General features: G+C 58.6%; 1 protein-coding gene and 1 long non-coding RNA gene across 2 annotated transcripts in view; one reads left to right on the forward strand and one right to left on the reverse strand.

Annotated features, from left to right (window-relative positions):
- Positions 1–914: 914 nt before the first annotated feature.
- On the reverse strand, positions 915–7,147 carry ZFTA (zinc finger translocation associated). The gene is made up of 5 exons (XM_065937591.1): positions 6,120–7,147; positions 3,494–3,991; positions 2,571–2,972; positions 1,540–2,109; positions 915–1,374 (listed from the first exon to the last, which is right to left on the reverse strand). Exons 1-5 carry the CDS (start codon positions 6,265–6,267, stop codon positions 920–922), a joined length of 2,073 nt encoding a protein of 690 aa, XP_065793663.1. The 5' UTR covers positions 6,268–7,147; the 3' UTR covers positions 915–919.
- The window catches only part of LOC136169673 (uncharacterized), a 45,571-nt gene continuing 33,996 nt past the window's right edge, over positions 1,063–12,637 (forward strand). Inside the window, exons 1-2 of the long non-coding RNA XR_010663427.1 lie at positions 1,063–1,192; positions 11,668–11,794. This is a non-coding gene — a long non-coding RNA (uncharacterized lncRNA). The remainder of the gene's footprint in view (positions 1,193–11,667; positions 11,795–12,637) is intronic.

Genomic DNA, 12,637 nt, shown 5'->3' on the forward strand with positions numbered 1-12,637 from the left:
CCCGGCCCCAGGCCCAGAGGGCTGCGAATGGGTGGCACGTCCACGGCGTACAAAAGGGGGGCAGGGAGGGGACGGGAACAGAACGCCAACTGCCGGGACCTCCAGTGTCCCGGACTCGGACTGAGGGCGCTTGAAGCAGGCGCGCCTGACTGAGCTCAGGGGTACAGGCAGACCTTCGGAGCAGGCGAGAAAAGGAAGAAAGTGCTAAACCCTTTACAAGATCTCGGCGCCGGCGGGCGTGGCAGGGGTCGGGCAGGAGGGCGCGGCAGTCCCCGCAGAGCCCGCCCCGCGGGCGGGGCTCAGGCCCGGCCCCGCCCTTCCGCCCGGCCCCCCGCCCCGCCCTCCCTCCCGCGATCGCCCGCGCCTTCCCCGCCCGCGGGCCGGCGGGCTCCCAGGCCCCACTGCCCTCCTCGCGAGGAAGGCCCTCGTCTGCAGTCCAGGCCACGGAGCGGCCGCGATGGCCAGTAACGAACGGCTGGGGGGCAGCCGGCCCCGGTCCCCGAGAGCCGTGCCTGCCGGCGTGCCTCTGTGAAACCTCGGCGCCCCCCTCCACAAAAGCCAAGAAAAAGGGACCTGCTCGTCCCCTCTGCACGCCCTCCGCTTCACCTGCTTGGGACTCTAATACTGATGGCGCCCCGCCCGCCCAAGGCTGGCCTGGCGGGGTGCGACCCGGGGCCGAAAGCTCTCCGCGCACCGACCGAGTCTTCTCAGGAACTTGGGGCCTGGAGCGGCGAAGGCCCGGGCTCCGGGTCCGAGGAGAAGAGGGCGCTTCCCGCGGCGCCCGCACTAGCTTGAACTCGCCACACCACCCCAGTCCCGAGAGTCTCCGCCCTGCCCGGCCAGCGGGGGTGGGCAGCGGCCAGGGCCGCGGGGAGCCGGGGGAGTCGGCCCGGCACCGCCGCCCTCCCCCTCGAGTGATCTACGCCCGACACACGGCGCCCGCCTTGAGGTCCGCGCCGCCGTCGCGCGGCGCCGCCGGGGCGGGCGGCCCGAAGCCCTCGTGACCGTAGCAGCGCAGCGCCGCCTCCTCGTAGGCCTCCAGGATGGTCTGGCGCTCCTCGGGCGTGAAGTCCATGGAGAAGGGGTGCACCTGCAGGATGTGCCGCTTGATGGTGCTGACCTTGAGCGTGGCCAGCGCGCCCCCGCACACCATGCAGACCAGGCCGCGCCGGCTGCCGTCGTAGTCCATCAGGTACTCGCCCCGCCAGCGCGGCTGGTAGTTCCGCCGCTGCTCTCGGCTGCGGGGCGGGGGAGGTGGGGGCGGCGGCGGCGGCGGAGGGAAGGCGAGCGCCCCGGGATCCGGGCCGTCCTCGTCGTCCTCCTCTTCCTCCGCCTGCCGCTCCGACGGTTCCCCGGGGGAGAGCGGGACGTCGCCTAGGACGGAACAAAGGACCGCTCTGGAGCGTCCCGGCCTCCTGACCCCCCGACCCGTGCCCGCCGGTGGCCCCTGCCTCCCGTCTCCCCTTCGACCTTCCACTGTCCCCACCCGCCTTCTACCCCTAGCCCCTCTCCCTCTCCACCTGCTCTGACCCAGCTCACCCCACCACTCCTCCTCCTCCTCCTCCTCCTCCTCCTCTGGCTGCTCCTCCTCTGCCCCTCCCCCCTCCTCGGAGGCTGCGGCTGTGCTGGGGGCGGCGGGGTCCCCGGGCGATTCGGGACAGGGCAGCCCCAGGGCCAGCAGGTGGGCGGCCTTCTCGCTCCACTCCTGGGCGATGAGGGCCCCGACTGGTCCGCCGAGGAGCGCGGAGCCCGGGTGGCGCCGGCGGATGTGCCGCTTGATGGTGCTCATCTTGAGCGAGGCCAGCGCGCCCCCGCACGCCAGGCACACCAGGCCGCGCCGGCCGCCGTCCAGCTCCAGGAGGTACTCCAGCCGCCAGCGCTCCGGGCAGTGGCGGCGGGGGTCGCGGCCCCGCGCAGACCGGCCGGGGACCCCCACCCTCTCGCCCTCCTCCGGCTCCTCCTCCCCTGCCAGCCCGGGCACCCTCTCAGGGACCCAGCCAGCCTCTTCCTTTCCGTCTGGGGGGCTGAGGTCCTGAGAGGACGGGGCTCCAGCAGCGGGGGCCGGGTCCCGGCTCTTGCTGGTCAGGTCCTGGGGGACGAGGTCATCGTCTGTTGGGGAAGGGGTGAGGGAGAGGGGCTCAGCTTGCTGGCTGGGTTGCCTTTACCCACGAAGAGGGGGTCCCTTGCTTCTCATCCCAGCCCTAAGCTAGAAGCCCCACCAGAATCTGTGTGTGCGTGTCTATAAGGGCTGGGGCGGGGGAGGTCCATGTGTGTCTATGTGGGTGGGGGGATGAATCCCCCCACAACCAGAACCTGTGTGTGTGTGTGTGTGTGTCTGGGGGGGGAGGGGGAGGTGTGGATGCCTATGTGGGGTGAGGAGCGTGGCGGGGGGGGGGGGGGGGGGGGGAGGTATGTGTGGGGGAGAGGTGTATGGGGGTGTCTATGTGGGGGGAGGGGTGTGTGTGTATCTATGTGGAGGGGGGAGAGATGAGTCCCTCCCAGTTTTGGCCACAGACCTCACTTTGCAGCCCTTATATAAAGGGGTTCTGGCCATGGGGTGGGCCTCGCACCTGGTGGGGACTGGGTGAGCTCAGACAGCGCCTCCGGCTGGCCATCCCAGGCCTGCAGCAGGGCGCTAGGCTGGGGGGCCCTACGCTGGGGGCCGCGGAGCCCCAGGCAGCTAGGGTGCACCTCCAGCACGTGGGCACGGATGTCGTCCAGCTGCAAGCTGGGCAGTGCCCGGCCACAGGCCATGCACACCAGCCGGTTCCCCCGCGGGTCATAGTCCATGAGACACTCTGCCCGGAACCAGTTCTGCAGGGACTCCTTCAGCCTCCGCTCCAGCCGCCGGGCACCCAGCCCCCTGCTGCCCCCAGCCCTCCGGGAGGCAGAGAGGCACCGACGCGGAGCCCCGGGTGCCCCTGGGCCCCCTCGCCTCCGGCGCCGGCCGCCCCCACCAGCTGGGGCTTTGCCTGAAAGGGTTGGAGGGAGGGAAGGAACTGAGATGCTGGCCCTCCGGGAGAGCCCCCCCCACCACAGCCAGGCCCTCCAGCCACAAGCCTCTCCCTCACTCTGACTCCGAGCCCTCTGCCTAACCTTTGCCCTTCCCTTCCTCTCCCCTCAAGTCTTAACTCCTTCATCTCCTAATCTGCCTGCACACAAAGCCTCAGCCCCACCCGACTCCCCTGCAGGTCCAGATTCTAGCCCCTTCCCTAGACTTCACTGTCAGACCTTTCCAGTACCCTCTGCTCCCAGGCCTCTCTCCAGCCTCCACTCCCTGGATCCTTCTAAAACTACAGAATGTCAAAACTGACTGTGATGCTGGAGATCTTGTCCCACGGTCCCTCACCCACTACTGTCCAATAAGCAGAGCTCACCCCAAAAAGGAGCAGTAGCTTGCTCCAGGAAACCAGCTAGTTGGCTAGGAAGCCCAGGCTGGCCCACCTGGCCCCATCCACCCTCCAGGCCCCAGCTTCCCCAAGTCGAACATTACCTGGGCCCTTGGGCAGGCTAGTCTGGAGGCCAGCCCCTTCCTCCTCCTCTTCCTCGTCCTCCTCCTCCTCCTCCTCAGGCCCCTGGGCCCCCAGCCCCTCGGCCTCTCCGCAGGCCCCCAGCCCCAAGTGGGCATCCCAGCTGTTGCTGATGACCTCCTTCTCCCGGGGACTCCAGTGCAGGGAGTAAGGGTGCTTTTGGCGGATGTGTCGCTTGATGGTGCTGAGCTTGAGAGTGGCCAGGGAGCTGCCGCACACCATGCAGACCATGCCGTGCCGAGCCGGGTTGAAGTCCATCAGGTACTCCAGCCGCCAGTGGTCATGGTAGTAACGACGATGGTCACGGCCAGGAATGCGGCTTTTGCCAGGCCTCGAGGCCCGGGCCTCACAGTGGTCTGAGTATTTCCTGCCTGAAGATGCTGGTCCCCTGGCCCTGGAGGAGGGCAGGGGGGCACTCCCCCAGGACCCTAAGGCACCCCCTTCCAGCTGAAGATCTTGCCCTGAAGGGGGGAGGAGGGGGGAAAGGGAGACAGTGTCTCAATCTCTTAAGATTTCCAGGGAAAGAACCTAGGGCTTCCATTTTGCAAGAGAACGGAGGTGGGAGAGGTCTGTTCAGGGGCAGGAAAGGGACTGCAAGAGCAATCAAAGGGAGGTGGCAGAGCAGGGAGTCAGAACATTGGTCCTTTACACAGAATGAGACCCCTTTAAGAGAGGATCAGGAACAAAAGAATGCAGGGCACAGCTCTAATTTTTTTCAAAAAATGAAGGTGAAGCCCAAGGAGGCAGCAGGCTCTGCAAGGTACCCCTTCTGGATGAGCAATGTCGGGGGAAAGCCAGGGGAGCGGCCTGCTTGGCGGTTACAGCCGGAGTAGAGCGGGCAGCGGGGCCAGAGAACAAAGGGGGCATCTGTCTGCACACAGGACCCACCGCCCGAGGCCCCAGCCCGGAGGGCCCCACCCAAAGATGATCTTTTTCCCTTTCTGCAATAGTGCCTCAAATACACCTTCCTAAGAAGCCCATTTTAAGGGGCACTAAACATTGTCAGGTCCCAAAATTAAGGGACCCCATGACAAAGCTGTCAGCACCTCCAGAGAAAGGAGCTTTAAGGACTAGAGTCTGGGAGAGCTGATGACAGGAAGGGGCCGGCAGGAGGGCCACTAGAGTGGCTACTGAAGATACTGCAGCAGGGAGTGGCCACCACCCACCGGAATCCATTAAGCCTTTCTGGGGATTTATTTTTTGCTCTGGCCGGGAGCTGGCCACTGACCAGCAATCAGTGGGCAGGCAGTAGAAAGGCCACCAACCCAGTAATGTCCCCTTTTGCCAAACGGAGACCCTGAGCAGTCCCCCCCACTTTCCCTACAGTTTGGACCGTATTTCATTTAGAAAAGGGTCTCCTGGTCAAATAGGCTGAATAGACAAATATGGTCATCCTCCCAGGAGAGAATCTCACCGTATGGAAAACAAAAGGCAGGATCAGAGGGGGCTCCTGTCACCCTGTTTTTGTTTGGTTTTGGTTTAAGTACATCGAAGAAAAAGCGCTAGTTTCAGAGTCAGAAACGTGGGTTTGACTCCGGACTTCACTAGTAACTTGCTCTGTGACCTTTGGTAGGTGATGTCCGCTCTCTGGGCTTCAGTGTCTTTGTCTGCAAAGGCACTGGATAGCTAGCTGGTCTCTCAGCATCCTTCCAGCGCCGGATCTGTTAGTCTAAGGTGGACTGGCCCTTTAAGAGCCGAAAAAAGGGGAGGAGCTGGGATTCTTTAAAAACAAAAGGGGATGGGGAATTTCTGGCAGGGGAGCTCCGGGATTAGGGGTGAAGCTCCAGAGCCTGGACGCGAGCTTCAGGGATCTTAAGCCGTTGACCCCGGATAGAGAAACAGCCCCCTTTGAGAGCAAACGGGGAGGACTGGCTGGTCCCGCTATAGCTGACAAATTGTGGCAAAATTTCTGAAAAGAAGGGAGGGGTAACGCGCGGACAGAAGGGGAGTGTATGCCAGTGTGGGCGAGACCATCTCTTTAAAAACTGCCCGCCCGTGGGGAAGGTACTGGGTAGGTCCCCAAGAGGCGCAAGCCATGCTCTCTTCCAGGGAGAACATAGGGGGAAAAGAAAAAGGGTGCCCTTCTCTAGGCGAGGCCCCAAAGGAGAATACAGCCCAACTTAAAGCAGCGGAGTCCCCAGCTCAGTTCCTCTGGAGGGAAGCCCCGGAAAGGGACCAAGGTCTGGGCAGACTTTTTAAGAGACAGCTGGTTAAGGGAGACCACCTGGGAGTCTGAAAGAGAAAGGGACGGGGGACGCAAGTCCCAACAGCCTAGAGCGCGCGCCCCGCGGCATCAGGCCAGGTCCTTCGGGGCCCCTCCAGCTCGGCCTCAGAGGCGGGGGCCGCGGGGCCCTTTAAGGGGGAGGGGATCCGCCCGAGCCCCGCGGGCCAACCCCGGGAGCTGGGCGGGGGGCTCCGCCGCTGGCCCTGCAGCCACGATCCGCGCCCGCCAGGTGGCGCCCCCGCCCGCCCTGCCCGCGTCCCCCGCTTTGTTCGGCGGCGAAGAGGGGCCCGGAGCCCGGAGCCGCAGCCCTCCCCTCCCCCACGCCGGGGCCCCCGCCCGAGCCGCCGGCCCCAGCCAGCTCTTACCGCCGTCGTCCTCCTCGGGTTCCGCGCTGCTGCTCGATCCGGCGGGCGGCAGCCGTCGGCCCCGTGCCGAGGCCGCTGCTGGCCCGGGGCCGCCCCTGCCGCCGCCGCCGCCGCCGCTCCGACTCCGGTGGTCCCCGCCAGGCTCCATGCGCTGCGCTGCGGCGCGGGGCCCCGGGGCGGCAGGGCGCGGGGCCGCGGGGCCGGCGGCAGCCGGCGCGCGGCGCTCGGTGCGCGGGGCCCCGGGGCGCGGGGCGCATGCACAGGGCGGCCGGCAGCACGGACGGCTGGCTGCTCGCTCGGCGGCGCGGGCTGGACCGGGGTGGGGATTCCTGTCTGGGGCCCCTGGGGCTCCTTTAAGGGCTCCTGGGTAAATTTAAAGGGGCCGCGCGCTATTTCCTCCTGCCAGCTCGCGGGGGGCTGGGGGGAGCGTCGGGAGGCTAAGAGCCCGACCGAGGCTCCGCAGCTGGCGCCCGCCGCGGACGTTAGGAGCACGGACCTCGCCGTCTTCGCGGGCCCGCGCTGCCGCCTGCGGGGCTCGGGTCCCGGCTCCTGGAGGGTCACCGAGGTGGCCAGGGGCGCAGCGTCCGTTGCGACGCGCTTCCACCCAGGCTCGGCTCGCAGCCACTGCCCCCTCGGGGCATCTCAGCGTCCGGCTTCCCGCACCCGCGCTGGCAAAGTGGGTCGCCCGGTGGGGAGGCCCGGGCCCCTACCAAGGGCTGCCTCCTCCCGCGCGAGCTCGGCGCGGGCCCCAGAGCGGACTCGAATGGCTGGGGCCCCAGATGGCCGCGGCCCCGCGGAGAGGGTGGAGCCGCGGGGGCGGCCGCGCCCCCTCCCGCGGGAGTCGCCGGGGAGCGCTGAGAGCTCAGGCTTCAGCCCTGGAGGGCGGACGGGCCAAGCGCCCTCGGAGCTGGCTGGGGCGGGGACCGCGGCCTTGGAGATCCGGGCCGAAGAGAGGGGGCGCGCAGGAGGCCGCGGAGAGCCGGCCGCGCCGAGGCCCGACGCCGCTGGGCGTTGGGAGCCCCAGGATGGAAGCCGGGAAGAGAGGGGGTGTGCCGCGGTCGTCTCTGGCTTTTGCCCTCGCAGGCCTGGGGGTGGCAGACGCGGTCCCGGACACTCTGGCCGGCACGAGGAGGCAAAGAACGCTGACCCCGAGCGAGGTGTCGGACACCTAGGGACGCGCCCCACCACGGCTGGGAAGCGCTGGAGCTGACCCTGCATGCGAGCCCCGGGATGCCTCGGAGCCCCCAGGTCTCGGGAGGCGCAGGAAAGGGGCCCGGAGAAGCAGCCAGGGGCTCGGCAGCCCGGGGTCCTTCCTCGAGGACCGGCTGGAGGAGCAGGTGCTTTCTTTGCCTGTGGTTGGTCGCCCACAACAAAGGCGATTCCTAGAGATCCAAATTACAGGGCGCGGGAGGCCGTGCAGGGTCTTATTATCTCGAGGTGGGTTTTATTCTCTTCTTTGGGGACGTGCCCAGCAATCCGTTAAAGTCACGCTTGACACTCATTCCTTTGCTCTCTCCACACCTACTATGTGCCAGCATGCCCCTAGGCGCTGGGCAGACAGCAGCGGGCAAGACCCACAAGTCTGATACTGACTTAGCACCCACGGCTTATGAAAAGGAAACAGTTCTGCCCCTTGGGGAGCCATGGGAAATTCTAAATTACTTGCAGCACAGGAAGCCCGTCTCCTGAATGTTTGTGAAGAGGGGCTGGGAACTAAAATTTCTGTAGTGTCTAAAAGGTGGCTGTCACCACTGGAGATGTCCCATCTCTTCCTCAGTCCCCATGATGACCTGCAAGAGACATCTCCTTGGGTGAAAACGGTCTCCCTGCTACAGGGCTGTTCTGTCCACTGCTGGCCTTCCTATGCTCCCTGACTTACTTGCGGGCAAGGGACCTGATACTGATGCAGCCCCCGATGGGCTATGTGATGGGGGATTCCCTCATTCATGCGTTCTTCACCTCTGCCAGGCTAGGGACACAAAGGTGAAAGAAGACACAGACCTGGCCTTCACATGTTCCTAAGTATGGTTTTTATTTTATATTTTTTTAAAGGTTTATTTATTTGTGCCAAGTCTTAGTTGCAGCCCAAGGGGTCTAGTTCCCCGACCAGGGATCGAACCTGGGCCCCTTGAATTGGGAGCACAGAGTCTTAGCCACTGGACCAGGAGGGAAGTCCCCCAAGTATGTTTTAAAAAAAAAAAAAAAAAAAATTAGGAAGATAGCCCATGCTCAGGGCTGACCACTGTGAGCCGCTTTTGATAAATGTCTTTCTGGTTCTTTTTCTCCGAGTATATATAGGATAATCTTATTCGTTATCAACTAAAACGTACGGACACCACCTAGAGGCGTTTTTAACAACCTCTGGCTCCGATCCTTGCTCCCATTTTCGAGCCTGGCTTCAGGACCAGCTCCAAGTCCATGGTTCCAAGCCATCTTCCACCCACATTTAATCCTCACAGCCATCCACAAAGCAGCTTTGCTTTGCAGATGAAGAAACAGGAGACTTAGAGTCTAGAGTCTCACTCAAGGCCATTCGTTCATTTGCTTATCCAGTTATTCAGAAAGCATTGACTGAGCCTGTCCTGCGTACCAAGCACCGGACTAGGGATGCAGAGGTTTTAAAATTATGTAACACAGCCCTGGAACGTTCTGTTCCCCACTTCCTAGGAGCTCTCAGTCTACTGGGTCTACTCTGGGAAGACAATGCAATCCTACCACATTATGACTCTTGTTGGGTCCTAGGAACTTTTGTCTCCAAGTGTGTGTGTGTGTGTGTGTGTGTGTTCAGTTGTGTCTGATTCTTTGCAACCCCATGCACTACAGCCCACCAGGCTCCTCTGTCCATGGAATTTTCCAGGCAAAAATACTGGAGTGGGTTGCCATTTCCATCTCCAGGGGATCTTTCTGACCCAGAGATTGAACCTGCATCTCTTGTGTCTTCTGCATTGGCAGGCAGATTTCTTTACCACTAGCACCACCTGGGGAGCCTTTGCCTCCATGGGAATCTTCTAAAGAAAATTTAAAAAATGATTTAGTGGATTTTTATGGGCCCAACAAATTTTTGTTTCCTGATGTGAGAAAAAATAACATTTTCTTTGACCCTTAAAGTTCTTTTTTTCTTCTGATTTTTAAATAAGTTAAAACATTCTCATGACCCTCTAAGATGATTGAGGACCTGACACTGTGTTCCCAGTGCCCAAAGGCTAGCCAGCCTTGATAGAATACAGGGTGACAAATGCCAAGGAAGAGGTTCCAACCAACTAGGGGAGAATTTTAGGCAACGTATGGCTTGAGCCAAGTCTTCAAAGACCAGGAGGTGTTGCCAGGATGAGAAACAGAGGCAAGGAAGATCTAGGGTGAAGGAAAGTCTCACAAGGCAGAAGAAATGGAAAGAGCAGGGACAAGAGCCTAGGGTGCCTTGCTTCAAGCCCTTGAGTTTGTCCCCGAGCTTTGGAGAGTGCCTGGAGCCTCGGGAGGCAGCCCTGAGAATACAAGGGAGGAGGGAGTGAAGAGAGAAAGGGTGGGCACAGCTGGAGCCATCCACGCTGGCCACAGAAAGGCAACAGCTGTAGGGCTGACGGAGAAGAAGCCAAAGATTTGAGCAGGGTCCCAGCACATCATGGTGCTGTCTTCCTGCACACGGGTGCTCGAGGGGGATGTGAAATGCTACCTGTTTCATTAATTCTATCTCAGGATAAGTCAGCACACCTTGGGGGGGTAAGTAGTGGAAAACACAAATTGGATCAGTATTTTTTTAAAGGAGGGGAAGCCTGTATTTGTTCATGGGACTGACAACTACAGAAGGGGTTTCTTCAGATGTGACTTGACCCAAGGCTCAGCAGCGTCACTGTGATCTTAGTGTTTGTCTGTGTCTCTTTGCTTTTACCCTGCCTCCCCCTTTACTGGTTCCCTTTCAGACAGGTCTTTCGAACGATGGCCCCTAGCAGCTCCAGATGTATGACTTCACCACGCCAAGGCCCTCAGAAAAGAAAAAGATCTTCCTTTCTCCCCCAGTGTGAACAAAATCCCAGGTCTAACTCTCATTGGCCTGAACTGGATCACATGCTCAATCACATGCTTATCCCTCAACCAATCACTGTGGCTCACGGGATGTGCCATTCCCCTATGCCTGAGATCAGACACCCATTCCCAGAGGAATCAGCATGTGGACTGAGATGGGCAGATGTAAAGTAAAACCATATGAAGTTAACAAAAGAAGGGATGCAGAGTGACAGAAATGACAGATGTCTAGTCACTCATGTTGAGAATACATTGTCATTCCAGCTTCTAGCAAGACAAGGATGAGGTACATTTGTGGAGCAAGGCACATGCAGGGGTCATGTCTCCTGTTCTATCCATCACAGTCCTGCTGGAGCTGGCTCTTCTTTGGCTATCTGCACAGCTCATCCCTCCCCACCCAGAGTGGGAGCTCCCAGCAACCATCTTTCCTCCACACATTCCAGCTTAAGAGCCTAGAAGTAGCAGTTCAGCAGGAATGTCACCCTGACCCATGCAAGGCCAATCAGATTCTCTCTCCCAACACTTCTCAGGATTTCCAGGCAGCTGGATGACGTCACAGGTTGCATCGATCAGAACCAGCCCTCTCACAGCCTGAGGAACAGAGTGAGAAGACCTAGACTGTGGAAAGGGGAGAAGAGGCCATGTACCCTTCCCATTTGCAAACCCTGAAGAAGCCTGGTTACTCTCCTACTTGGGTTTCCTGGGACACATCCCCTTTTTCATTTCCTCAAATTAGTTTCTGGTTCTTGCAACAAAAAGCACCTATTATGTGCCAGCAGTGACTATAAGACATAGCCCCTCCCCTCACAAAAGTACAATTTTCTTACAATTCAGTAAGAAAACCTCATCATACAGTTTAAAGGAAAAAGAGGAGGGGGGTCAAAGGTTAAGATTAGGCAATTAACAGTCCAGGAATGACAGGTGGCCAGCCAAGAGTAGCTTGACCTTACTTGCCTTCAGGGAACTTCTGATTAAACAGCAAGAGGACCTCCCTGGCAGTTCAGTGATTGAGACTGCATTTCCACTGCAGGGGGCACAGGCTCGATCCTTGGTTGGGGAAGTTCCACATACTGCACAGTGTAGCAAAAACAAATAAAAATAAAACAAGATACTATTAGCCACTTATCTGATTGGCAAATATTTTAAAGTTTGATACTATCAGAAATGGGGAGGGTATGAAGAAAGGGGGACACCCAGCTGAGAATGTGTCAACTAGTAAGGCCACTTTGGAAAGCAATTTGGCCAAATTGCTTTATTTATGAATCTAAAAATGCGCAATGTGGTATCCTGAATTGGATGCTGGAACAGATAAAGGACATTAGTGGAAAAGCCAGTGTTACAGACTGAATTGTGTCCCCTCCTAAACTCATATGTTGAAGACCTAACCTCCAATGTGACTGTGTGGCGACAACCTTGAGAGAGGTAATAGAGGTTAAATGAGATCTTAAGGATAGAATCCTGATGCCATAGCACTAGTGTCCTCTAAGAGGAAGAGACACCAAAGCTCTCTCTCACTCTCCCCATGCAGGTGTGCACAGAAGAAAAGCCACATGAGGACACAGTGAGAAGGTGGCCGTCTGCAAGCCAAGGAGAGAGACCTCACCAGACACCAATGCTGGAGGCACCTTGATCTCGGACTTCCAGCCTTCAGAACCGTGAGAGAATACATGTATGTTGCTTAAGTCACCCAAGTCTATGATATTCTATTATGGCAGCCTGAGAAGATAATACAATTAATGAAATCCAAATAGGGACCTTCCTGGTGGTCCAGTGGCTAAGGCTTCGCACTCCCAATGCAGGGGACCCAGGTTCCATCCCTGGTAAGGGGACTAGATGCCACATGCTGCAACTAAGAGTTTGCATGCCCCAACTGAAGAGCCTGCATGCCACAATTAAAAAGATCCCTAGTGCTACAGCTAAGACCCAGTGCAGTCACATAAATATTTTTTTAAAAAGAAAGAAATCCAACTAAAGCCTGGAGTTTAGTTCACAGTAGTAATATGCAAATGTTGGATTTCTTAGTCTTGACCAATGTACTATGATGACATAAGATGATAACACTAGAGGAAACTGGTTGAGGAATATATGGGGACTGTCAATACTCTTACAACTTTTCTGTAAATCTAAAATTTTTCCAAAATTAAAAAAAAAATTTATTTGCAAAATGCCCATACCCTCTGATCCAGCAATTCTATACTATAGAGAAATGTACATGTACAGGAATCATGAATAAAGGGTGTTAATTGCAGCATGGCAGGTAATGACAACTCAGGAATTACCTAACTGTCCTTCAGTAGGAAAAGAGCTAAATAAGCCAGAGAATGTTCATGCTATAAACATTATGTGGCAGTAAAAAAGAATGAGGTAGAGCTATGTGTATAAAAGTAATAAAAGTAAGATGCAGAAGGGTTAAGTTATTCAATAAAATATTATTATGAGACAAATGGGAAGAGTAGGAGGAGCTGGAGCTGCCCGGAGGCTGCTGGGGCTGACTTGTG

Source organism: Muntiacus reevesi, chromosome 5 (genome assembly GCF_963930625.1).
Source record: "Muntiacus reevesi chromosome 5, mMunRee1.1, whole genome shotgun sequence".
Classification (NCBI taxonomy): domain Eukaryota; kingdom Metazoa; phylum Chordata; class Mammalia; order Artiodactyla; family Cervidae; genus Muntiacus; species Muntiacus reevesi.